General features: G+C 40.5%; 1 protein-coding gene and 1 pseudogene across 1 annotated transcript; one reads left to right on the top strand and one right to left on the bottom strand.

The window, feature by feature from the left end:
- The first annotated feature begins 3,966 nt into the window (after nucleotides 1-3,966).
- On the top strand, nucleotides 3,967-4,899 carry LOC138988626 (olfactory receptor 7D4-like). Its single transcript, XM_070374811.1, has one exon. The coding sequence runs from the start codon at nucleotides 3,967-3,969 to the stop codon at nucleotides 4,897-4,899; it is 933 nt and encodes a 310-aa protein (XP_070230912.1).
- Nucleotides 4,900-25,249: 20,350 nt separating this feature from the next.
- Nucleotides 25,250-26,183, bottom strand: LOC138988585 (olfactory receptor 7E24-like; annotated as a pseudogene).
- Nucleotides 26,184-26,674: the final 491 nt, after the last annotated feature.

Genomic DNA, 26,674 nt, shown 5'->3' with positions numbered 1-26,674 from the left:
GTGACTTCACTTTCCCTTTTCACTTTCATGCATTGGAGAAGGAAATGACAACCCATTCCAGTGTTCTTGCCTGGCGAATCCCAGGGACGGGGGAGCCTGGTGGGCTGCCACCTATGGGGTTTCACAGAGTTGGACAAGACTGAAGCGACTTAGCAGCAGCAGCAGCAGCAGCATAGAGAACAAAATTTTATTTGTGACCATTCTAGTATCTAATGGTACTGAAATGGTTTAAGACTTGATGGACACATTTTCCTTGGACATTTAAACCAGTCCCTTAACTTCCCAGGTGAAGGGTGTTTCATCACATGACAAATGTCCAGGAAGCATATAGCCCTGTTTCTACAAGATAGTGATAGTCTTGGTATTTGTTGTTGTTTGGGCAATCAGTCATGTCCAGCTCTTTGTGACCCCATGGACTGCAGCATGCCAGGCTTCCTTGTCCTTCACCATGTCCTGGAATTTTCTCAAACTCATGTCCATTGAGTCAATAATGCTATCTAACAATTTCATCCTTTACTGCTCCTTTCTCCTCCTGCCCTCAATGTCCTTGTCATACCAGGCATTAAACATTTGTAGGTGAAACTTGCTCAGTTGTGTCTGACTCTGCAACACCATGGACAATACAGCCCATGGAATTCTCCAGGACAGAAAACTAGAGTGGTAGGTTTTCCCTTCTCCAGAGTGTCTTCCCAACCCAGGGATTGAACCCAGGTCTCCCTCATTGCAGGCAGATTCTTTACCAGCTGAGCCACAATGTAAGCTCAAGAATACTGGAGTGGGTAGCCTATCCATTCTCCAGCGGATCTTTTTGACCTAGGAATTGAATCAGGGTCTCCTGCATCACAGGTGGATTCTTTACCAACTGAACTATCAGGGAAGCCCCTAAACATTTGTAAATGTGTTTTATTATTTAGTGAAAATATTTTCTTCATTTTTACATAAGAAATAAACCTTAATTCTACTCATCCCACAGTACTCTGTCTAGATAGTTGAGATATTCTATCAAATTTTCTCACCTCTGAGGCATGGTTAACAAACTCATTTCTGGTCCCAGACAAGGTAAATAATCTAGAACAAGTTACTGTATTTCACTGGGCCTCATGTTCCACTTTTTCTTTAGAGCAAGAATGAACCATTTATCTTTAAGTTTCAAAGTTGCTTTTAACTTTTTTTTTTTTTTTTTTTTAGAAAATGTACTTGTTTGTTTTTCTCTACACTAGGTATTTGGTGCTTCATGGAGCTTTCTTTAGTATCAGTGAGTGGAATTCTCATTGCGGTGGCTTCTCTTGTGGAGCATGAGCTCTAGGGCATGAGGGCTTCAGCAGGTGTGACATATGGGCTTAGTTGTGCTGCAACATGTGGGATCTTCTTGGACCAGAGATCAAGCCCATGTACCCTGCATTGGCAGGTGAATTCTTATCAACTGGACCACCAGGGAAGTCCTGCACTAACTTTTAGATTTGATGATCCTAAACAAGAGAAGCGAAAAGCAAAGGAGAAAAGGAAAGATATAAGCATCTGAATGCAGAGTTCCAAAGAATAGCAAGGAGAGATAAGAAAGCCTGCCTCAGCAATCAATGCAAAGAAATAGAGGAAAACAATAGAATGGTAAAGACTAGAGATATGTTCAAGAAAATTAGAGATACCAAGGGAACATTTCATGCAAAGATGGGCTGAATAAAGGACAGAAATGGTATGGACCTAACAAAACCAGAAGATATTACAAAGAGGTGGCAAGAATACACAGAAGAACTGTACAAAAAAGATCTTTATGACCAAGATAATCGTGATGGTGTGATCACTGACCTAGAGCCAGACATCCTGGAATGTGAAGTCAAATGGGCTTTAGAAAGCATCACACAAACAAAGCTAGTGGAGGTGATGGAATTCCAGTTGAGCTATTTCAAATCCTGAAATGTGATGCTGTGAAAGTGCTGCACTCAATATGGCAGCAAATCTGGAAAACTCAGCAGTGGCCACAGGACTGGAAAAGGTCAGTTTTCATTCCAATCCCAAAGAAAGGCAATGCCAAAGAATGCTCAAACTACCACACAATTGCACTCATCTCACATTCTAGTAAAGTAATGCTCAAAATTGTTCAAGCCAGGCATCAGCAATATGTGAACCATGAACTTCCAGATGTTCAATCTGGTTTTAGAAAAGGCAGAGGAACCAGAGATCAAATTGCTAACATTCGCTGGATCATGGAAAAAGTGAGAATTCCAGAAAAAACATCTATTTCTACTTTATTGACTATGCTAAAGCCTTTGACTGTGTGGATCACAATAAACTGTGGAAAATTCTGAAAGAGATGGGAATACCAGACTACCTGACCTGCCTCTTGAGAAACTTGTATGCAGGTCAGGAAGCAACAGTTAGAACTGGACATGGAACAACAGACTGGTTCCAAATAGGAAAAAGAGTATGTCAAGACTGTATATTGTCACCCTGCTTATTTAACTTCTATGCAGAGTACATCATGAGAAATGCTGGACTGGAAGAACCACAAGCTGGAATCAAGATTGCCAGGAGAAATATCAAGAACCTCAGATATGCAGATGACACCACCCTTATGGCAGAAAGTGAAGAGGAACTAAAAAGCCTCTTGATGAAAGTGAAAGAGAAGAGTGAAAAAGTTGGCTTAAAGCTCAACATTTAGAAAACCAAGATCATGGCATCTGGTCCCATCACTTCATGTCAAATAGATGGGGAAACAGTGGAAACAGTGTCAGACTTTTTTGGGGGCTGCAAAATCACTGCAGATGGTGATTGCAGCCATGAAATTAAAAGATGCTTACTCCTTGAAAGGAAAGTTATGACCAACCTAAATAGCATATTCAAAAGCAGAGACATTACTTTGCCAACAAAGGTCCATCTAGTCAAGGCTATGGTTTTTCTGGCAGTCATTTATGGATGTGAAAATTGGACTGTGAAGGAAGCTGAGTACCAAAGAACTGATGCTTTTGAACTGTGGTTTTGGAAAAGACTTTTGAGAGTCCCTTGGACTGCAAGAAGATCCAACCAGTGCATTCTAAAGGAGATCAGTCCTAGCTGTTCTTTGGAAGGAATGATGCTAAAGCTGAAACTCCAATACTTTGGCCACTGATGTGAAGAGTTGACTCATTGGAAAAGACTCATGCTGGGAGGGATTGGGGGCAGGAGGAAAAGGGGACGACAGAGGATGGGATGGCTGGATGGCATCACCAAATCCTTGGAGATTAGTTTGGGTGAACTCCGGGAGTTGGTGATGGACAGGGAGGCCTGACATGCTGCAGTTCATGGGGTCACAAAGAGTCGGACATGAATGAGCAACTGAACTGAACTGAACTGAAGCCAGAGATAGAAGTTTCCCTGGTGACTCAGTAGTAAAGAATCTGCCTGCAATGCAGCAGACACGATTTTGATCCCTGCATCAGGAAGAGACTCTGGAGAAGGAAATGGCCACCCATTCCATTATTTTGCCTGGAAAGTCCCATGGACAGAGGAGCCTGGTGGGCTGTAGTCCATGCAGTTGCAAAGAATCAGATACACCTTAGTGACTAACCCAACAACAAGCCAGAGTGAAGAGGATGGATGTGTATCCCAAAGGTCAGTGGACAGTGGTTGAAATGCTGTATAGACAAATAGCAATACAGGATTCTGAAGCTTTGTCATGTTAATGCTTTTATACCCAATCATTCACTTTAAGAAATTAAAGAAGTAGAAAGACTCTATGGGCTTCCATGGTGGCTCAGACAGTAAAGAATCTGCTTGAAATGCAGGAAACCTGAGTTCGATCCCTGGGTTAGGAAGATCCCCTGGAGAAGGGATAGACTACCCACTCCAGTATTCTTGCCTGGAGAATTCCATGGACACAGGAGCCTAGTGGGCTCCTCTAACACACACAGAGAGACTCTAGAGTCAGTCCAGTGGTTATTTCATGTTTCTCCCCCCTTTCTTCAATCATCTAGCAGATGCATCAGCAACATGAAAGCAGGAAATCAAACACGTGTTTTAGAATTTTTACTCCTGGGATTTTCCCAAGACTCAGAGCACCAGCACATCTTATTTGAGCTGTTTCTATCTATGTTTGTGGTCACTGTCCTTGGGAACCTGCTCATCATCCTGGCCATCAGCTCAGACTCCCACCTCCACACCCCCATGTACTTCTTCATCTCCAACCTGGCCTTTACCGATGTCTGTTTCACTTCCACCACAGTTCCAAAGATGCTGGTGAACATCCAGACACAGAGCAAATCTATCAGCTACGCAGGCTGCATCACCCAGATGTATTTTTTCATGGTTTTTGGAGTTATGGACACTTTTCTCCTGACTGTGATGGCCTATGACCGCTTTGTGGCCATCTGTCACCCCCTGCACTACACAGTCATCATGAACCCTTGCCTCTGTGGTCTGTTGGTTCCTGTGTCTTGGTTCATCAGCTTGTTATACTCCTTGATCCAGAGTCTGCTGATGTTACAGCTGTCCTTCTGTACCAACTGGGTCATTCCACACTTTTATTGTGAATTTTCTCAGGTCCTAACACTTGCCTGCTCAGACACGCTCATCAGTTACATCCTGCTGTACGTGGTGACTGGCTTTCTTGGCATTGTTCCCTTCTCAGGGATCCTTTTCTCCTACACCCGCATTGTCTCCTCCATTCTGAGAATCCCATCAGCTCGTGGGAAATATAAGGCATTTTCCACCTGTTCATCTCACCTGTCCGTGGTTTCTTTGTTCTATGGGACAGGTCTTGGTGTGTATCTCAGTTTTGATTCATTTTCCTGGAGAGGCATGATTGCCTCGGTGATGTACACTGTGGTCACCCCCATGCTGAACCCTTTCATCTACAGCCTGAGGAACAGGGACATCAAGAGGGCTCTACAAAAAGTCCTTGGAAGAACACTCTGTGTTCAGTGATGGGAACACTGATCCAGGGTTTTGAGCTGACAGTGATAGCAGTAGTTGGCTAAAGAAATCCTGCCTCTTTCTTGTATGTGTGATTTGAATAAACATGTATTTTATTTAAGCAAAGCATATACATTTTAATGCAAATATCTTGCATTCAGCTCATTAAACAATTTCAGAATTGTCTTAGGAACACATTTCATGAACTTAGACTATCAACTATTATTTAATAATTTTACATATGTAGAGAGAGTGTTTTTTAATGACCACTGATTGAATTTTAGAATGTAGACCTATGCTTAATTACTCAACAGGTTGCATTTACTCAGTATACTATATTGGCATTCAAGTGTTTGAAATCCTGCCTCTTTTAAAAAATTTTTATTGAAGTATAGTTGATTTACAATGTTGTGTTAATTTCAGGTGCACAGCAAAGTGAATCAGTTATACATGTACCCAGATCTATTCTTTTTCAGATTCTTTTCCTGTATAGGTTACCACAGAATATTTTAAAAAATTTATTGGAGTATAGTTGATTCACAATGTTGTGTTAGTTTCTGCTATATAGTTAAGTGAATCAGTTATATGTATATATCCATACTTTCTCAGATTCTTTTTCCACATAGGTGATTACAGAATATTGAATAGGGTTCCTAGTGCTATTCAGTAGGTCCTTATTAGTTGTCTATTTTATACATAGTAGTGTATATATGTTCATTCCAATCTCCCAATTTATCACTACCCCCACCCTTCATGCTTCCCTTTGGTAATCATGAGGTTGATTTTGAGGTCTGTGAGTCTTTGTGTTTTGTGAGTTTGTTTGTATCATTTTTTATTGAATTCCACATGTAAGTGATACAATATATTTGTATGACTTACTTTACTTAGTTTGATAATCTCTAGGTCCATCTATGTTACTGAAAATGGCATTATTTTGTTCTTTTTCATAACGGAGTAATATTCCATTGTATATATGTACACATCTTCAATCATTCCTCTCTTGATGGACATTTGGGTTGCTTCCTTGTCCCAGTTTTGGTGAATAAACAGTTTTGTTGCAATAAACATTGAAGAGCATGTATCTTTTTGAATTATGGTTTTCTCTGGATATATGCCAAGGAGTGGGATTGTGGGATCATATATTCTATATGAACTTCTATATTTAGTTTTTTAAGGAATCTCCATAGTGGCTGTACCAATTTACATTCCCACCACCAGTATAAGAGGGTACCCTTTTCTCCACACTCTCTCCAACAAGAAATTTTGCCTTTTAGTCACATCAAGTTTTGTTTCTTATCCATCCTCCACAAGGGATTTTTGTCAAAATTGCCTAGTGAGTACTTTGTCTTCACCTCTCACAGTGTTGTCTCTATTAACCTCAGTTCTACTCTCTGTATCCCTCCTTTTACTAATCCATCACTGTAAATGGATTGGATTTCCAGTCTTGCAGGCTGATATCAGCCACTTCAAGTACAGACTCAGAATAGTTGAATGGGAGTTATGAAATAGTGCCTGTTCTTAATACCATTGCTAGTTCTTACCAAATTCATTTATTCAACAGTACTTACTGAGAAGTTCTCAGTGTGCCAGGCTGATGCAAATATCTGGAACACAGAAGTGAAGGGAGGAAAAAAAGACAAAAATCTTTGCCCTCATAGAGCTTAAATCCTGGATTTCAGCATTTATCAGATCATGTTCTATGTCCAAACAGAAAATACACTTTCTGCATATACTTAGTATGCTTCCAAAATAAGGTTTGAACATGTATCACTAGGACAGAAAAACTGCAAAGCCAAGAAGATTAGAACAGGTCAGGTGCTAATAAATTGTTGGGTCTAGCTGCCTCACTCTAGGTGAATTTACTGAGGTTGAAACACAAGATCCAGATGGTGACCAAATCTGAATGAAAGGGGACATATATTCAGGTATTGTGCCAGGACAGAGTGCTGGATTAGAGTTCAGGAGAGTAAGAATTAAATCACAGAATTGCCACCCTGGAGATATATGATGCTGAGCAGCTTCACGGGGTACAGAATATGTTCAAACTACTAGATGTCTTGATGGATGTTTATTTTCCCATATTCTTCACCATAAAGAAATTGAATGGGACTTTCCTTGGTGGTCCAGTGACTGAGAGTCTACCTGCCAGTTCAGGGCATTGAGGTTTGATCCCTGGCCCAGTAAGATTTCACATGCCATGGGGCAAGGAAGCCTGTGTGCCACAACTACTGAGCCTGTGCTCTAGAGCCCATAAGCCACAACTACTGAAGTCCATCCGTGCTAGAGCCTGTGCTCCACAGCAGGAGAAGTCACCACAAGGAGAAGCCCACACTTATCACTACCCTCACAACTACAGAGTAGCCCACGCTTGCCACAGCTAGAGACACTGCACATGCAATAAGGGAGACCCAGCACAACCAAAAGGAAATATAAATAAATACGTGTTAAAAACCAAAATTGGATGATGTGTTGTCTTTCAATGGTGTGTTTGCCAAGGCACTGCAGGCAGGAAAGGCAAACGCAAACACATAAATATTCAACTTGGTAAAGAAGAATCGCTGCTCACACCAGGACTGGAGTCCAGTGGAATCAACTGGCCACCAAGTTATGTCCTTGAAGAGTGTTACCATTTTGAAGAACAAGAATGGGCTTCCAAAAGGGGGGCTCATCTCCTATTTAATCCGTTTAATTTCTAAGCTTTGAGATTGAAAACAGTCTTGGGTCTGGCAACTGGGAAAAGAATCATGATTTTCTTTTTTTTTAATTTTTTATTTATTTTATTTTTTAACTTTACAATATTGTACTGGCTTTGCCATACGTCAACATGAATCCACTACAGGGATATAGGTGTTCCCCATCCTGAACCCTCCACCCTCCTCCCTCCCCTACCCTCCCTCTGGGTCGTCCCAGTGCACCAGCCCCAAGCATCCAGCATCGTGCATTGAACCTGGACTGGTGACTCATTTCATGATTTCCAATTGTGGGAACTGACTATTTTTTAAGAATTTATTTATTTTTAAGTAGAGGATAAATGTTTTACAATGTTGTGTTGGTTTCTGGCATACATCAGCACAAAGCAGCCATAAGTATACATATGTTCCCTCCCTCTTGAGTCTACCTCCCACCACCTACCCCATCTCATCCCTTTAGGCTGTCACAGAGCACCTGGTTGAGCTCTCTGTGTTATACAGCAGCTTCCCACTGGCCATTTGTTTTACATATGGCAATGTGTCTGTTTCTTTCTTTTTTTTTTTTTACTTTATAATATTGTATTGGTTTTGCCATACATCAACATGAATCTGCCACGGGTGTACACATGTTCCCCATCCTGAACCCCCCTTCCACCTCCCTCCCGTACCATCCCTCTGGGACATCCCAGTGCACCAGCCCCAAGCATCCTGTATTCTGCATTGAACCTGGACTGGTGATTCATTTCTTATATGATATTATACATGTTTCAATGCCATTCTCCCAAATCATCCCACCCTCTCCCTCTCCCACAGAGTCCAAAAGACTGTTCTAAACATCTGTGTCTCTTTTGTTGTCTCACATACAGGGTTATTGCTACCATCTTTCTAAATTCCATATATATGTGTTAGTATTCTGAAACAGATGGGAATACCAGACCACCTGACCTGCCTCTTGAGAAATCTCTATGCAGGTCAGGAAGCAACAGTTAGAACTGGACACAAAACAACAGATTGGTTCCAAATAGGAAAAGGAGTACATCAAGGCTGTATATTGTCACCCTGCTTATTTAACTTATATGCAGAGCACATCATGAGAAATGCTGGACTGGGACTTGAGCGACTGAACTGAACTGATACTGTATTGGTGTTTTTCTTATGCGTTCAGTTCAGTTCAGTTCAGTCGCTCAGTCTGGCCGACTCTTCCCGACTCCATGAATTGCAACATGCCAGGCCTCCCTGTCCATCACCAACTCCCGGAGTTCACTCAGACTCACGTCCATTGAGTCAGTGATGCCATCCAGCCATCTCATCCTCTGTCATCCCCTTCTCCTCCTGCCCTAAAATCCCCTCCCAGCATCAGAGTCTTTTCCAATGAGTCAACTCTTGGAAGCATGAGGTGGCCAAAGTACTGGAATTTCAGCTTTAGCATCATTCCTTCCAAAGAAATCCCAGGGCTGATCTCCTTCAGAACAGACTGGTTGGATCTCCTTGCAGTCCAAGGGACTCTCAAGAGTCTTTCCAACACCACAGTTCAAAAGCTTCAATTCTTCAGTGCTCAACATTCTTCACAGTCCAACTCTCACATCCTTTGGACATGAATGATGAAAAACCATAGCCTTGACTAGACGGACCTTTGTTGGTTGACTAATGTCTCTGCCTTTGAACATGCTATCTAGGTTGGTCAGAGGATGAACTTTCCTTCCAAGGAGTCAATGGTCTTTTAATTTCATGGCTGTAGTCACCATCTGCAGTGATTTTGGAGGCCCCCAAAAAAGTCTGAGACTGTTTCCACTGTTCCCCATCTATTTCCTTAACTGAAGTGATGGGACCAGATGCCATGATCTTAATTTTCTGAATGTTGAGCTTTAAGCCAAGTTTTTCACTCTCCTCTTTCACTTTCACCAAGAGGCACGCCAGGCCTCCCTGTCTTCATTTTGTGCCATAAGGGTGGTGTCATCTGCATATCTGAGGTTATTGATATTTCGCCCAGCAGTCTTGATTCCAGCTTGTGCTTCTTCCAGTCCAGAGTTTCTCATGATGTACTCTGCATGTAAGTTAAATAAGCAGGGTGATAATATACAGCCTTATGTACTCCTTTTCCTATTTGGAGCCAGTCTGTTGTTCCGTGTCCAGTTCAAACTGTTGCTTCCTGAACTGCATACAGATATCTCAAGAGGCAGGTCAGGTGGTCTGGTATTCCCATCTCTTTCAGAATTTTCCATGGTTTATTGTGATCCACACCGTCAAAGGCTTTGGCATAGTCAATAAAGCAGAAATAGATGTTTTTCTGGAACTCTCTTGCTTTTTCCATGGCAATTTTCTTGGCAATTTTTTCTCTGGTTCCTCTGCCTTTTCTAAAACCAGCTTGAACATCAGGAAGTTCACAGTTCACATATTGCTGAAGCTTGGCTTTGAGAATTTTGAGCATTACTTTACTAGCGTGTGAGATGAGTGCAATTGTGCAGTAGTTTGAGCATTCTTTGGCATTGCCTTTCTTTGTTTTTTTTTTTTTTCAGGTTTTACTTATTTTTTATTTTTATTTATTTAGTCAAGCACACTTTAATCCATCAAATGTGAGAACAGTCTATGTTTTTAGGTGCAAAGACTCTCCTCCCCAGCCCTATGTGTGTGCCAGTCTGTTGCTTCAGTCGTGTCTGACTTTTTTTTTTTTTTTTGACAGCTTTAATTTTTAGCACTTTATTTATTTTTTTTTGATAAATTTAACGCCTTTATTGCCATCCCTCATTTTACTGTGTTTGCTTTAGTGAGCTTTATAGATACATGTTTTTTTTTTTTTCCTTGTTAATTTTCTGTTTAGTTGATCTATCCATAAGTGTGAGTGGGGTATTAAAGTCTCCCACTATTATTGTGTTATTGTTAATTTCTCCTTTCATACTTGTTAGGATTTGTCTTGGAGAACTTTGTGCATTCCCATACTTGGGTGGATATATATTTATAATTGTTATATCTTCTTCTTGGATTGATCCTTTGATCATTATGTAGTGACCTTCTTTGTCTCTTTTCACAGCCTTTGTTTTAAAGTCTAATTTATCTGATACAGCATCATCTTTCAGGATTTGTGACTCCTGCTTTCTTTTGGTCCCAATTTGTTCATGGAAAATCTTTTTCCAGCCCTTCACATTTCAGTCTGTATGTGTCCCCTGTTTTGAGGTGGGTCTCTTGTAGACAACATATGTAGGGTCTTTTTTTGTATCCATTCATCCAGTCTTTGTCTTTTTGTTAGGTCATTCAACCCATTTACGTTTAAGGTAATTACTAATAAGTATGATTCCGTTGCCATTTACTTTATTGTTTTGGGTTCGAGTTTATACACCATTTTTGTGTTTCCTGTCTAGAGAATATCCTTTATTATTTGTTGGAGAGCTGGTTTGGTGGTGCAGAATTCTCTCAGCTTTTGCTTGTCTGAAAAACTTTTGATTTCTGCTTCATACTTGAATGAGATCCTTGCTGGGTACAATAATCTGGGCTGTAGGTTATTTGCCTTTCTTTGGGATTGGAATGAAAACTGACCTTTTCCAGTCCTGTGGCCACTGCTGAGTTTTCCAAATTTGCTGGCATATTGAGTGCAGCACTTTCACAGTATCACATTTCAGGATTTGAAATAGCTCAACTGGAATTCCATCACCTCCACTAGCTTTGTTCATAGTGATGTTTTCTAAGGCCCACTTGACTTCACATTCCAGGATGTCTGGCTCTAGGTCAGTGATCACACCATCGTGATTATCTGGGTCTTGAAGATCTTTTTTGTACAGTTCTTCTGTGTATTCTTGCCAACTCTTCTTAATATCTTCTGCTTCTGTTAGGTCCATACCATTTCTGTCCTTCATTGAGCCCATCTTTGTATGAAATGTCCCCTTGGTATCTCCAATTTTCTTGAAGAGATCTCTAGTCTTTCCCATTCTGTTGTTTTCTCTATTTCTTTTCATTGATCACTGAGGAAGGTTTTCTTATCTCTTCTTGCTATTCTTTGAAACTCTGCTTTCAGATGCTTATATCTTTCTTTTTCTCCTTTGCTTTTTGCTTCTGTTCTTTTCACAGCTATTTGTAAGGCCTATTGGTGTTTTTCTTTCTGGCTTACCTCACTCTGTATAATAGGCTCCAGTTTCATCCACCTCATTAGAACTGATTCAAATGTATTCTTTTTTGGCTGAGTAATACTTCATTGTGCATATGTATCACAGGTTTCTTATCCATTCATCTGCTGATGAACATCTAGATTGCTTCCATGTCCTGGCTATTATAAACAGTGCTGTGATGAATATTGGGGTACACGTGTCTCTTTCAATTCTGGTTTCCTCAGTGTGTATGCCCAGCAATGGGATTGCTGGGTCATAAGTCAGTTCTATTTCCAGTTTTTAAAGGAACCTCCACACTGTTCTCCATAGTGGCTGTACTGGTTTGCATTCCCACCAATGGTGTAAGAGGGTTCCCTTTTCTCCACACCCTCTCCAGAATTTATTGCTTGTAGACTTTTGGATAGCAGCCATTCTGACTGGCATGAAATGGTACCTCACTGTGGTTTTGATTTGCATTTCTCTGATAATGAGTGATGTTGAGCATCTTTTCATGTGTTTGTTAGACATCTGTATGTCTTCTTTGGAGAAATGTCTATTCAGTTCTTTGGCCCAATTTTTGATTGGGTCGTTTATTTTTCTGGAATTGAGCTGTAGGAGTTGCTTGTATATTTTTGAGATTAGTTGTTTGTCAGTTGCTTCCTTTGCTATTATTTCCCCCCATTCTGAAGGCTGTCTTTGCACCTTGCTTATAGTTTCTTTTGTTGTGCAGAAGCTTTTAATTTTAATTAGGTCCCATTTGATTATTTTTGCTTTTATTTCCAATATTCTGGGAGGGGGGTCATAGAGGATCCTGCTGTGATTTATGTTGAAAAGTGTATTGCCTATGTTCTCCTCTAAGAGTTTTATAGTTTCTGGTCTTCCATTTAGATCTTTAATCCATTTTGAGTTTATTTTTGTGTATGGTGTTAGAAAGTGTTCTAATTTCATTCTTTTACAAGTGGTTGAGCAGTTTTCCCAGCACCACTTGTTAAAGAGATTGTCTTTTCTCCATTGTATATTCTTGTCTCCTTTGTCAAAGGTAAGGTGTACATAGGTGTGTGGGTTTATCTCTGGGCTTTCTCTTTTGTTCCATTGATCTACATTTCTGTCTTTGTGCCAGTACCATGCTGTCTTGATGACTGTGGCTTTGTAGTAGAGCTTGAAATCAGGCAGGTTGATTCCTCCAATTCCATTGCAGCTTCACAGCTGAATTCTATCAAAAATTTAGAGAAGAGCTAATACCTATCCTAGTTAAACTCTTCCAGAAAATTGCAGAGGAAGGTAAACTTCCAAACTCATTCTATGAGGCCACCATCACTCTAATACCAAAACCTGACAAAGATGCCACAAAAAAAGAAAACTACAGGTCAATATCACTGATGAACATAGATGCAAAAATCCTTAACAAAATTCTAGCAACCAGAACCCAGTTCAGTTCAGTTCAGTCGCTCAGTCGTGTCTGATTCTTTGCGACCCCATGAATCACAGCACGCCAGGCCTTCCTGTCCATCACCAACTCCTGGAGTTCACCTAGACTCACGTCCATCGAGTTAGTGATGCCATTCAGCCATCTCATCCTCTGTCGTCCCCTTTTCTTCCTGCCCCCAATCCCTCCCAGCATCAGAGTCTTTTCTAATGAGTCAACTCTTTGCATTAGGGGGCCAGTGTACTGGAATTTCAGCTTTAGCATCATTCCTTCCAAAGAAATCCCGGGCTGATCTCCTTCAGAATGGACTGATTGAATCTCCTTGCAGTCCAAAGGACTCTCAAGAGTCTTCTCCAACACCACAGTTCAAAAGCATCAATTCTTCAGTGCTCAGCCTTCTTCACAGTCCAACTCTTACATCCATACATGACCACAGGAAAAACCATGGCCTTGACTAGCTGGACCTTTGTTGGCAAAGTAATGTCTCTGCTTTTGAATATGCTTATATCTTTCCTTTCTCCTTTGCTTTTCACTTCTCTTCTTTTCACAACTATTTGTAAGGCCTCCCCAGACAGCCATTTTGCTTTTTTGCATTTCTTTTCCATGGTGATGGTCTTGATCCCTGTCTCCTGTACAATGTCATGAACCTCATTCCATTGTTCATCAGGCACTCTATCTATCAGATCTAGGCCCTTAAATCTATTTCTCACTTCCACTGTATAGTCATAAGGGATTTGATTTAAGTCATACCTGAATGGTCTAGTCGTTTTCCCTACTTTCTTCAATTTAAGTCTGAATTTGGCAATAAAAGGTTCAGGATCTGAGCCACAGTCAGCTCCTGGTCTTTTTTTTTTTTTTTTTGCTGACTGTGTAGAGCTTTTCCATCTTTGGCTGCAAAGAATATAATCAATCTGATTTCGGTGTTGAACATCTGGTGATGTCCATGGATAGAGTCTTCTCTTGTTTTGTTGAAAGAGGGTGTTTGTTATGACCAGTGCATTTTGTTGGCAAAACTCTATTAGTCTTTGCCTTGCTTCATTCTGTATTCCAAGGCCAATTTTCCTGTTAATCAGAACCCAACAACACATTAATATGATCATACAGCATGACCAAATGGGCTTTATCCCAGGGATACAAGGATTCTTCAATATCTGCAAATGAATCAATGAAATACACCACATTAACAAATTGAAAATTAAAAGCCATATGATTATCTCAATAGATGCAGAGAAAGCCTTTGACAAATTTCAACATCCAGTTATGATAAAAACTCTCCAGAAAGCAGGAATAGAATGAACATACCTCAACATACTAAAAGCTATATATGACAAACCCACAGCAAACATTATCCTCAATGGAGAAAAATTGAAACCATTTCCCCTAAAGTCAGGAACAAGACAAGGGTGTCCACTCTCACCACTACTATTCAACATAGTTTTGGAAGTTTTAGCCACAGAAATCAGAGCAGAAAAAGAAATAAAAGGAATCAAAATTGGAAAAGAAGAAGTAAAACTCTCACTGTTTGCAGATGACATGATCCACTACACAGAAAACCCTAAAGACTCCACCAGAAAATTACTAGACCTAATCAATGAATATAGTAAATTTTCAGGATATAAAATCAACACACATAAATCCCTTGCATTCCTATACACTAATAATGAGAAAATAGAAAGAGAAATTAAGGAAAGAATTCCATTCATCATTGCAATGAAAAGAATAAAATACTTAGGAATATATCTACCTAAAGACACTAAAGACCTATATATAGAAAACTATAAAACACTGGTGAAAGAAATCAAAGAGGACACTAATAGATGGAGAAATAGACCATGTTCATGGATCAGAAGAATCAATATAGTTAAAGAGTATACTACCCAAAGCAATCTATAGATTCAATGCAATCCCTATCAAGCTACCAAGGGTATTTTTCACAGAGTTAGTACTCCTGCCTGGAAAATCCCATGGACAGAGGAGCCTGGTAGGCTGCAGTCCATGGGGTCACTACGAGTCGGATACAACTGAGCAACTTACTTTCACTTTTCACTTTCATGCATTGGAGAAGGAAATGGCAACCCACTCCAGGGTTCTTGCCTGGAAAATCCCAGGGATGGGGGAGCCTGGTGGGCTGCCGTCTATGGGGTTGCACAGAGTTGGACACGACTGAAGTGACTTAGCAGTAGCAGAGCAAATAATTTCACAGTTTGTATGGAAATACAAAAACCCTCGAATATCCAAAGCAATCTTGAGAGGGATGAATGTGTCTGTTTCAATGATGCTCTCAATTCATCCCACCCTCTCCTTTTCCTTCTGTGTCCATAAATCTGTTCTCTATGTCTGAGTCTGTATTCCTCCCCTGAAAATAGGTTCATCAGTACCATTTTCCTACTATATATATATATAATACAAAACTTGTTTTTCTCTTTCTGACTTACTTCACTCTGTATAACAAGTTTTAGATTCATCTACCTCATGACAACTGACTGAAATTTGTTCATCTTTATGACTGAGTAATATTCCACTCTATATATGTACCACAACTTCTTTATCCATTCATCTGTCAATGGACATCTAGGTTGCTTCCACGTCCTAGCTATTATAAACAGTGCTGCATTGAACATTGGGGTACATGCATCTTTTTCAATTTTGTTTTTTTAATTGGAGTATAGATGCTTTACACTCTTGTGTTAGTCTGCTGAACAACGAAGTGGATCAGCTTTTGTATACATATATCTCCTTCTGCCTTTTGCTGACTTGCTCTTGATTTTTTTGGTTAGCTAAATCTAACAATGCTCCTGATGTGTGCTTACCTGTAACTGTACCATTCCAGATTTATTGCCTTGCCTCTCACTGTTAACACCGACATTTGAGTTTATAATTTTACTTGTAAGCATAATTTAAAACTCCTGCTCAGTGTGGAGGTTAGCTTCCCACACCACAATCAAAATCCCAAGAATTGCAAAGTTGTAACAACAATAGAAATGTTGGATATTCATTGACTAAGACTACTTTGAGTTTCCCCTTCAGCTTAAATGAGTTTCTACCAATCTGTCCTCGCTCTCTTTTCTTAGAGTACTTACATTAGAAAACTTTTAAATTCTTTTTCTATTCCTTTTCTTTTTGGCCACGCCATGGGCATGTGGGAATCTTAGTTCCCTGACCAGGGACTGAACCCATGCCCCTTGCAGTGGAAGCACAGAGCCTTAACCACTGAACCACCAGGCAAGTCCACTCTGCTTCTTTTATTAGTAAATGTAGATAAATCTTCTCCAAGTCTCTCATCCTTTTTACAACCAAAGAATGATTTTCACAAAGCCTTCTCTTTGAAATCTAATCATCAAGAAAATTAGTTCCCCTGTCTCCCTGCTTCTGTGGGAATGTAAGAGCCTAAATTAAAAAAGCAGCAACCAAAGCAGTAGCATTGACATATATACACTATCATGTGTGAAACAGAAAGCTAGTGGGAAGCTGATATACGACGCAGGGAGCCCAGCCTGGCACTGTGTGATGACCTACAGCTGTAGGATGGGAGGTGGGGAGGGAGGGTCAAGAAGGAGGGGATATATGTACAGCTATGGCTGACTCCCTTTGTTGTCCAGCAGAAACCAACACCACATTGTAAAGCAATTATCCTCTAGTTAAAAAGAAAAGCGTGCATGTGTGCTAAGTCACTTCAGTCATGTCCGACTCTTTGGGACCCTATGGACTCTAGCCTGCCAGGCTCCTCTGTCCCTGGGGATTCTCATGGGGAATCTCTAGACAAGAAGGGTTGCCATTTCCTCCTCCAGGGGATCTTCCTGACCCAGGGATCAAGCCCCTGTCTTCTTTATTGGCAGGTGGCTTCTTCACCACTACCAACACCTGGGAGGTCCCAAAAAGGAAAGCAGCAATTAGCAAACACAAATGGCCTATCCTATCAACCCACCTTCCTTCCCTAACATCTTCCAGTGCTTTTCCGTTAGCTCGCCCCAGCTTGAAAAATCCTCCCATTTTTTGTTTCAGGAGAGATGAGACAGAGAGAAATAAATGCATGATCCAGAGGCTGAAAAGAATGTGGTCTGGTTGATGAACTAGAAGAAAACCAAGATGTCTAAACAACTGTGTTCTCAAGTTTATCAACCCAACATCTGGGGAGGGAAGCTGGAAATGGAGTTCAATCATATGGGCAAAAATTCAACTAGTAACATTTATGGAATTGGCCTCAATAAAAATTCTAGAGACTGAAGCTCAGGTGAGCCACCTAGTTTAGTTCAGTTCAGTTCAGTTGCTCAGTCTTGTCCGACTCTTTGCAACCGCATGAATCGCAGCACACCAGGCCTCCCTGTCCATCACCAACTCCTGGACTTCACTCAAATTCATGTCCATTGAGTTGGTGATGCCATCCAGCCATCTCATCCTCTGTCGTCCCCTTCTCCTCCTGCCCCCAATCCCTCCCAGCATCAGAGTCTTTTCCAATGAGTCAACTCTTCACGTGAGGTGGCCAAAGTACTGGAGTTTCAGCTTTAGCATCATTCCTTTCAAAGAACACCCAGGGCTGATCTCCTTTAGAATGGACTGGTTAGATCTCCTTGCAGTCCAAAGACTCTCAAGAGTCTTCTCCAACACCACAGTTCAAAAGCATCAATTCTTTGGCGCTCAGCCTTCTTCACAGTCCTACTCTCACATCCATACATGGCCATGGGAAAAACCATAGCCTTAACTACACAGACCTTTGTTGGCAAAGTAATGTCTCTGCTTTTGAATATGCTATCTAGATTGGTCATAACTTTCCTTCCAAGGAGTAAGTGTCTTTTAATTTCATGGCTGCAGTCACCATCTGCAGTGATTTTGGAGCACCAAAAAATAAAGTCTGACACTGTTTCCACTGTTTCCCCATCTATTTGACATGAAGTGATGGGACCGGATGCCATGATCTTCATTTTCTGAATGTTGAGCTTTAAGCCAACTTTTTCACTCTCCTCTTTCACTTTCATCAAGAGACTTTTTAGTTCTTCTTCACTTTGTGCCATAAGGGTGGTGTCATCTGCATGTCTGAGGTTATTGATATTTCTCCTGGCAATCTTGATTCCAGCTTGTGCTTCTTCCAGCCCAGCATTTCTCATGATGTACTCTGCATAGAAGTTAAATAAGCAGGGTGACAATATACAGCCTTGACATACTCCTTTTCCTATTTGGAACCAGCCTGTTGTTAGCAATATATATATATTAGTATTATTGTCATATATTGTAGCTAGGAGGAGGTAATGGATCTGGACTCCATGGAAAGAGGAAACCAAGAAACTTCACCTATGGGACTTTCCAGATCTTGTCTATGTTGTACCTTTCATCTGATTTAATTTGTGTCCTTTACTATTAAAAAAGATATAATCATAGAGTGTTAGTCACTCAGTCGTGTCCAACTGTTTGTGACCCCATGGACTGTAGCCCACCAGCCTCCTCTGTCTATGGACTTCTCCAGGCAAAAATACTGGAGTGGGTTGCCATTCCCTTCTCCAGGAGATCTTCCTTATCTAGAGATTGATCTCAGGTTTCCTACATTGCAGAAAGATTCTATACCATCTGAGCCAATAACTTTCCTGAGTTCTGTAAGTTTCTTGTGTACTATTAAACCAGAGGGATTCTCCTTAATTTGAACATTCTAGAAAATTACTGAATATGAGAAAGTCCTCGAATTTGTAGCTGGCTGACCTGAAGTGTGGGTCCCCCGGGAACCTGGGAACTTGTGCTGGTGTCTGAAATGAGGACAGGCTTGTGAGGACTGTTTTCTCAGCCATCACAGTTTGGCAAACTTTGTAGCCAATTTCTTTCTTAAGTTGAAGAAAGTAAGGAAAACCACTAGACCATTCAGGTATGACCTAAATCAAATCCCTTATGATTATACAATGGAAGTGAGAAATAGATTTAAGGGACTAGATCTGATAGATAGAGTGCCTGATGAACAATGGATGGAGGTTCGTGACATTGTACAGGAGACAGGAATCGAGACCATCCCCATGGAAAAGAAATGTAAAAAAGCAAAATGGCTGTCTGAGGAGGCCTCACAAATAGCTGTGGAAATAAGAGAAGTGAAAAGCAAAGTAGAAAAGGAAAGATATTCCCATTTGAATGCAGAGTTCCAAAGAATAGTAAGGAGAGATAGGAAAGCCTTCCTCAGTGATCAGTGCAAAGAAATAGAGGAAAACAATAGAATGGGAAAGACTAGAGATCTCTTCAAGAAAATTAGAGATACCAAGGGAACATTTCATGCAAAGATGGGCTCGATAAAAGACAGAAATGGTATGGACCTAACAGAAGCAGTAGATACTAAGAAGAGGTGGCAAGAATACACAGAAGAACTATACAAAAAAGATCTTCATGACCCAGATAATCACAATGGTATGATCACTAACCTAGAGCCAGACATCCTGGAATGTGAAGTCAAGTGGGCCTTAGAAAGCATCCCTACGAACAAAGCTAGTGGAGGTGATGGATTTCATCCCATTCCCAAAGAAAGGCATTGCCAAAGAATGCTCAAACTACCACACAATTGCACTCATCTCACATGCTAGTAAAATAATGCTCAAAATTCTCCAAGCCAGGCTTCAGCAATACGTGAACTGTGAACTTCCTGTTGTTCAAGCTGGTTTTAGAAAAGGCAGAGGAACCAGAGATCAAATTGCCAACATCTGCTGGATCATGAAAAAAGGAAGAGAGTTCCAGAAAAACATCTATTTCTTTTTTTTTTTTTTTTTATTCTTCCAATTTTATTTTATTTTTAAACTTTACATAATTGTATTAGTTTTGCCAAATATCAAAATGAATCCGCCACAGGTATACATGTATTCCCCATCCCGAACCCTCCTCCCTCCTCCCTCCCCATACCATCCCTCTGGGCCGTCCCAGTGCACCAGCCCCAAGCATCCAGCATCATGCATTGAACCTGGACTGGCAACTCGTTTCCTACATGATATTTTACATGTTTCATTGCCATTCTCCCAAATCTTCCCACCCTCTCCCTCTCCCACAGAGTCCATAAGACTGTTCTATACATCAGTGTCTCTTTTGCTGTCTCGCACACGGGTTATTGTTACCATCTTTCTAAATTCCATATATGTGCGTTAGTATACTGTATTTATGTTTTTTTCCTTCTGGCTTACTTCACTCTGTATAATAGGCTCCAGTTTCATCCACCTCATTAGAACTGATTCAAATGTATTCTTTTTAATGGCTGAGTAATACTCCATTGTGTATATGTACCACAGCTTTCTTATCCATTCATCTGCTGATGGACATCTAGGTTGCTTCCATGTCTTGGCTATTATAAACAGTGCTGCGATGAACATTGGGGTACACGTGTCTCTTTCCCTTCTGGTTTCCTCAGTGTGTATGCCCAGCAGTGGGGTTGCTGGATCATAAGGCAGCAACGGAAAGAATAAAATACTTAGGAATATATCTACCTAAAGAAACTAAAGACCTATATATAGAAAACTATAAAACACTGGTGAAAGAAATCAAAGAGGACACTAATAGATGGAGAAATATACCATGTTCATGGATTGGAAGAATCAATATAGTGAAAATGAGTATACTACCCAAAGCAATTTATAGATTCAACGCAATCCCTATCAAGCTACCAACAGTATTCTTCACAGAGCTAGAACAAATAATTTCACAATTTGTATGGAAATACAAAAAACCTCGAATAGCCAAAGCGATCTTGAGAAAGAAGAATGGAACTGGAGGAATCAACCTACCTGACTTCAGGCTCTACTACAAAGCCACAGTTATCAAGACAGTATGGTACTGGCACAAAGACAGAAATATTGATCAATGGAATAAAATAGAAAGCCCAGAGATAAATCCACGCACATATGGACACCTTATCTTGACAAAGGAGGCAAGAATATACAATGGATTAAAGACAATCTCTTTAACAAGTGGTGCTGGGAAATCTGGTCAACCACTTGTAAAAAGAATGAAACTGGACCACTTTCTAACACCATACACAAAAATAAACTCAAAATGGATTAAAGATCTAAACGTAAGACCAGAAACTATAAAACTCCTAGAGGAGAACATAGGCAAAACACTCTCCGACATACATCACAGCAGGATCCTCTATGACCCACCTCCCAGAATATTGGAAATAAAAGCAAAAATAAACAAATGGGACCTAATTAACCTTAAAAGCTTCTGCACATCAAAGGAAACTATCAGCAAGGTGAAAAGACAGCCTTCAGAATGGGAGAAAATAATAGCAAATGAAGCAACCGACAAACAACTAATCTCAAAAATATACAAGCAACTCCTACAGCTCAACTCCAGAAAAATAAACGACCCAATCAAAAAATGGGCCAAAGAACTAAATAGACATTTCTCCAAAAAGACATACAGATGGCTAACAAACACATGAAAAGATGCTCAACATCACTCATTATCAGAGAAATGCAAATCAAAACCACTATGAGGTACCATTTCACACCAGTCAGAATGGCTGCGATCCAAAAGTCTACAAATAATAAATGCTGGAGAGGGTGTGGAGAAAAGGGAACCCTCTTACACTGTTGGTGGGAATGCAAACTAGTACAGCCACTATGGAGAACAGTGTGGAGATTCCTTAAAAAACTGGAAAAACATCTATTTCTGCTTTATTGACTATGCCAAAGCCTTTGACTGTGTGGATCACAATAAACTGTGGAAAATTCTTCAAGAGATGGGAATATCAGACCACCTGACCTGCCTCTTAAGAAATCTGTATGCAAGTCAGGGAGCAACAGTTAGAACTGGATATGGAACAACAGACTGGTCCTAAATAGGAAAAGGAGTACGTCAAGGCTGTATATTGTCACCCTGCTTATTTAGCTTATATGCAGAGTACATCATGAGAAATGCTGGGCTGGAGGAAGCACAAGCTGGAATCAAGATTGCTGGGAGAAATATCAATAACCTCAGATATGCAGATGACACCACCCTATGGCAGAAAGTGATGAGGAACTAAAGAGCCTTTTGATGAAAGTAAAAGAGGAAAATGAAAAAGTTGGCTTAAAGCTCAACATTCAGAAAACGAAGATTATGGCATCCGGTCCCATCACTTCATGGGAAGTAGATGGGGAAACAGTGTCAGACTTTATTTTTTGGTGCTCCAAAATCACACAGATGGTGACTTCAGCAATCAAATTAAAAGACACTTGCTCCTTGGAAGGAAAGTTCTGACCATCCTAGATAGCATATTAAAAAGCAGAGACAATACTTTGTCAACAAAGGCCCGTCGGGTCAAGGCTATGTTTTTTCCAGTAGTCACGTATGGATGTGAGAGTAGGACTGTGAAAAAAGCTGAGTGCTGAAGAATTGATGCTTTTGAACTGTGGTGTTGGAGAAGACTCAAGAGTCCCTTGGACTGCAAGGAGATCCAACCAGTCCATCCTAAAGGAAGTCAGTCCTGGGCGTTCATTGGAAGGACTGATGTTGAAGTTGAAACTCCAATACTTTGGCCACCTCATGTGAAGAGTTGACTCATTGGAAAAGACCCTGATGCTGGGAAGGATTGGTGGCAGGAGGAGAAGGGGATGACAGAGGATGAGATGCCTGGATGGTATCACCGACCATATGGACATGAGTTTGGGTAAATGCTGGAAGTTGGTGATGGACAGGAGACCTGGCATGCAGCAGTTCATGGGGTCATAAAGAGTTGAACACAAGTGAGTGACTGAACTGAACTCAACTTGGAGCCAGAAAAGACATTGGAAAAAATAGTCAAGTTCAAACTCATCACAGGCCTTTGAAAACCCCCAGGGAGCTCTGGAGCTAACCTTAGAGTTGGCTGGAACTGGGGGCAAAAGAGATAAATGTTTACACACCCTCATCATATAGTCATTGAATTGGGCTGCCTAGTGATGCTCTGTAGCTGAGGCTGATCCCTCTCGGAGTTGATTGCTGACAGCTGAGTAACACCCAACATTGGAGGAATATGTCTGTCATGCCTGACAGGATAATATAACAATATAAAATTTACCCTCTTAGCCATTTTATCTTTTTTTTTTAATTGAAGAATAATCGCTTTACAGAATTTTGTTGTTTTCTGTCAAACCTCAACATGAATCAGCCACAGGTATACATATATCCCCTCCCTTTTGAACCTCCCTCCCATCTGCCTCCCAACCCACCCCTCTAGGTTGATAGAGTTTGTTTCCTGAGCCATACAGAAAATTCCCATTGACTGTCTATTTTACATATAGTAATGTAAGTTTCCATGTTACTCTTTCCATACATCTTACCCTCTCTTCCCCTCTCCCCATCTCCATAAGTCTATTCTCTATGTCTGTTTCTCCATTGCTTCCTTGTAAATAAATTTTTCAGCACAATTTTTCTAGATTCTGTATATGTGCGTTAGAATATGATATGTATCTTTCTCTTTCTGACTTACTTCACACTCTGTATAATAGGTTGTAGGTTCATCCGCCTCATCAGAACTGACTCAAATGTGTTTGTTTTTATGGCTGAGTAATATTCCATTGTGTACCACAACTTCTTTATCCATTCATCTGCTGATGGGCATCTAGGTTGCTTCTATGTTATAGCTATTATAAATAGTGCTGCAATGAACAATGGGATACATGTGTCTTTTTCAATTTTGGTTTCCTCAGCGTATACGCCTAGGAGTGGGATTGCTGGGTCATATGGTGGTTTTATCCCTAGTGTTTTAAGGATTCTCCATACCGTCTTCTATAATGGCTGTATCAATTAATATTCCCACCAACAGTGCAAGAGCGTTCCTTTTCCTCCACACCCTCTCCAGAATTTATTATTTGTAGAAACAATAAATGATGATGGCCATTCTGATTGGTATGAGGTGATATCTCATTGTGGTTGTAATTTGCATTTCTCTAATGAGCAATGTTGAACATCTTTTCATGTATTTGTTAGCCATCTGTATGTCTTCTTTGGAGAAATGTCTGTTTAGGTCTTTTTCCCACTTTTTGATTGGGTTGTTTGTTTTCCTTGTATTGAGTTATATGAGCTGCTTGTATATTTTGGAAATTAATCCTTTGTCAGTTGTTGCATTTGCTATTATTTTCTTACCCTCTTAGACATCTTAAGTGTCCAATTCAGGAACATTTGTGGCTCAGTGGTAAAGAATCTGCTTGTAAGACAGGAGATGCAGGAGACATGGGTTTGATCCCTGGATCAGGAATATCCCCTGAAGGAGGAAAAGGCAACCCACTCCCATAATCTTGCCCGGGAAATCCCAGGGAGAGAGGAGCCAGGTGGACTACAGTCCATGGGGTTGCAAAGAGTCAGACATGACTGAACAACTGAGCATGCACGCACACACCACTATCCATCTCCAGAACTTTTTATCTTCCCCAAGTGAAACTCTATTTCCGCTAAACTAATTCCCCATTCTTCTTTCCAAAGCCTCTGGTAACTATCATCCTACCCACTGTCTCTATGACTTTGATTACTTTAGGTGTCAAATCATTCAATTTTTGTCTCTTTGTGTCTTGCTATTTAATATGATTGGGAAGAAGTTAGATAGAATGGGAAGGAGAATTATCAGCAAGACTGGGAACTGACTTTGCTTTGGTAGGTACCCTCTCATCTACTCCTTGGGAAGCATACACCTCACTTTTCCCAGGAAAAACCCAGTTGATAAGTGTTTATTCAAACTTAATATTCATAGTGTCCTATTTCAGTTTCAAAATACTCCAGTTTAGAAATCAAATATCCACTCTATTTACTTAAAAATCACTAAAGAGCAAAAATATACTAGGTGTCTTGGTCATTAAGGTAGGGTTTAGATCCACCTAACACATAGGGAATACTCATAGGAAAGTTATAGAAACAATGCAAAACAAGAAAGAGAGAGGTGTATTTATTTTGTGATGATGGAAACAAGATTGCTTGTGACCAAATGTCTTGAGTAATACACAAGGAAAGAGAGATGGCTATACTGATGTGATATGCAAAGTCCCATAAGGGTTATAATTCACACGGGGCATCCAGCTAATCTCCCAATTCCATTAGAGCTATGCTACAAAGAGGAAAAATTGTGTAAACATAAAGTAGAGAGCCAGATAGGTACATTTTCAGTAAGTGACTTCAGATTCAGAATCACTTATTGCAATCACTTATTGTTTGATTTTGTTGTATTTTGTACTCCCATGAACCGAAAAACAGGGGTTGGGATAAGGCTATTCTGCTGATAATCCTCCAGGGGCACTCTTGATGTCCTTGTTCCTTAGACTGTAGGTGAAAGTGTTCAGCATAGGGGTGACCACAGTGTACATCACTGAGGCCACTGCACTCTTCCTGGGAGATTGTGAGATGGCTGAGCTGAGTTACACCCCAAGGCCTGTTCCATAAAACAAACAACTGACAGGTGAGAACCACAGGTAGATAAGGCTTTGTACTTCCCACCTGATGAGGAGACTCTCAGAATGGAGGAAACAATTTGAGAATAAGAGTAAAGGATTCCTGAAAGTGGAATCCCACCGACAATGGTACTGTTGAAATAAATTAATATGATATTGATGGAGTTTTCAGAACAGGCAAGATTGAGGAGTTTAGAAGGGTCACAGAAGAAATGAGGCATTTCCACCTCTGCACAGAGGTAAGCTGTGACATCATCAAGTAGTGAAGCTGGGAGTTCAAAAGTCTGATGGAAAATGACACCAGGACCAAGAAGCCACAGAGGCGGGGATTCATGATGAACAGGTAGTATAGGGGGTGACAGATGGCCACCAACTGGTCATAGGCCATCACTGTCAGGAGGAGACTCTCCAAACATGCAAAAAGAGAAAAGACGGTCACCCCAGCTAGGCAGCCTGCATAGGTGATGGATTTTCTGTGTGTGTGGAGGTTCACTAGCATCTTGGGGACAGTGGTGGTGTTGAAACTGATGTCAGCCAAGGACAGGTTGGAGAGGAAGAAGTAAATGGGTGTGTGGAGGTGGGGGTCAAAGGTGACAGCCAGAATGATGAGTACCTTCCCAAACACAGTGACCAAGTACATGGACAGGAAGAGCCCAAAGAGAAGGGGCTGCAGGTCTGGATAACCTGAGAGGCCCAGGAGGAGGAATTCTGAGACATCTGTTAGATTCTGTGGTTCCATGTAGAGGGGACACCTTTGAAAAATAAGAGAGTATTGAATAAACAGAACAATTGAAGGGGCATACAGATAAGTGTCCATACTTTGGATTTAATAATTCACAAATATTAAAAAAATTTTTATTATGATGCAGTTCTGAAAATTCTTGCAATCCTCTGTATATTACACTAGTGAGAATTTCCAAAAGATATATGCATTCAACAGTATTGCTTCCATTTAAAAAATTGATATCTGGCAAAACTAATACAATTATGTAAAGTTTAAAAATAAAATTAAATTAAAAAAATTGAAACATTAAATTTTTCTATAAGTATCTCTACAAGTTATGCTAATGGAAAAATCAGACAAAATCAACCACATGGTCTGATTTTCAAGGTGTAAAACTAGAAAGATCCTAGAAGGCTGACTAGGAATAGTCTTTTCATGATAGAGTCACATGAAATTTAGCACCTTATATAGGGAATGATGGAGAAGGCAATGGCACCCCACTCCAGTACTGTTGCCTGGAA

This window comes from Bos mutus, chromosome 7 (genome assembly GCF_027580195.1).
Source record: "Bos mutus isolate GX-2022 chromosome 7, NWIPB_WYAK_1.1, whole genome shotgun sequence".
NCBI lineage: Eukaryota > Metazoa > Chordata > Mammalia > Artiodactyla > Bovidae > Bos > Bos mutus.
The sequence above is the reverse complement of the archived record's forward strand: the minus strand, read 5'-3'. Positions and strand labels throughout refer to the sequence as shown.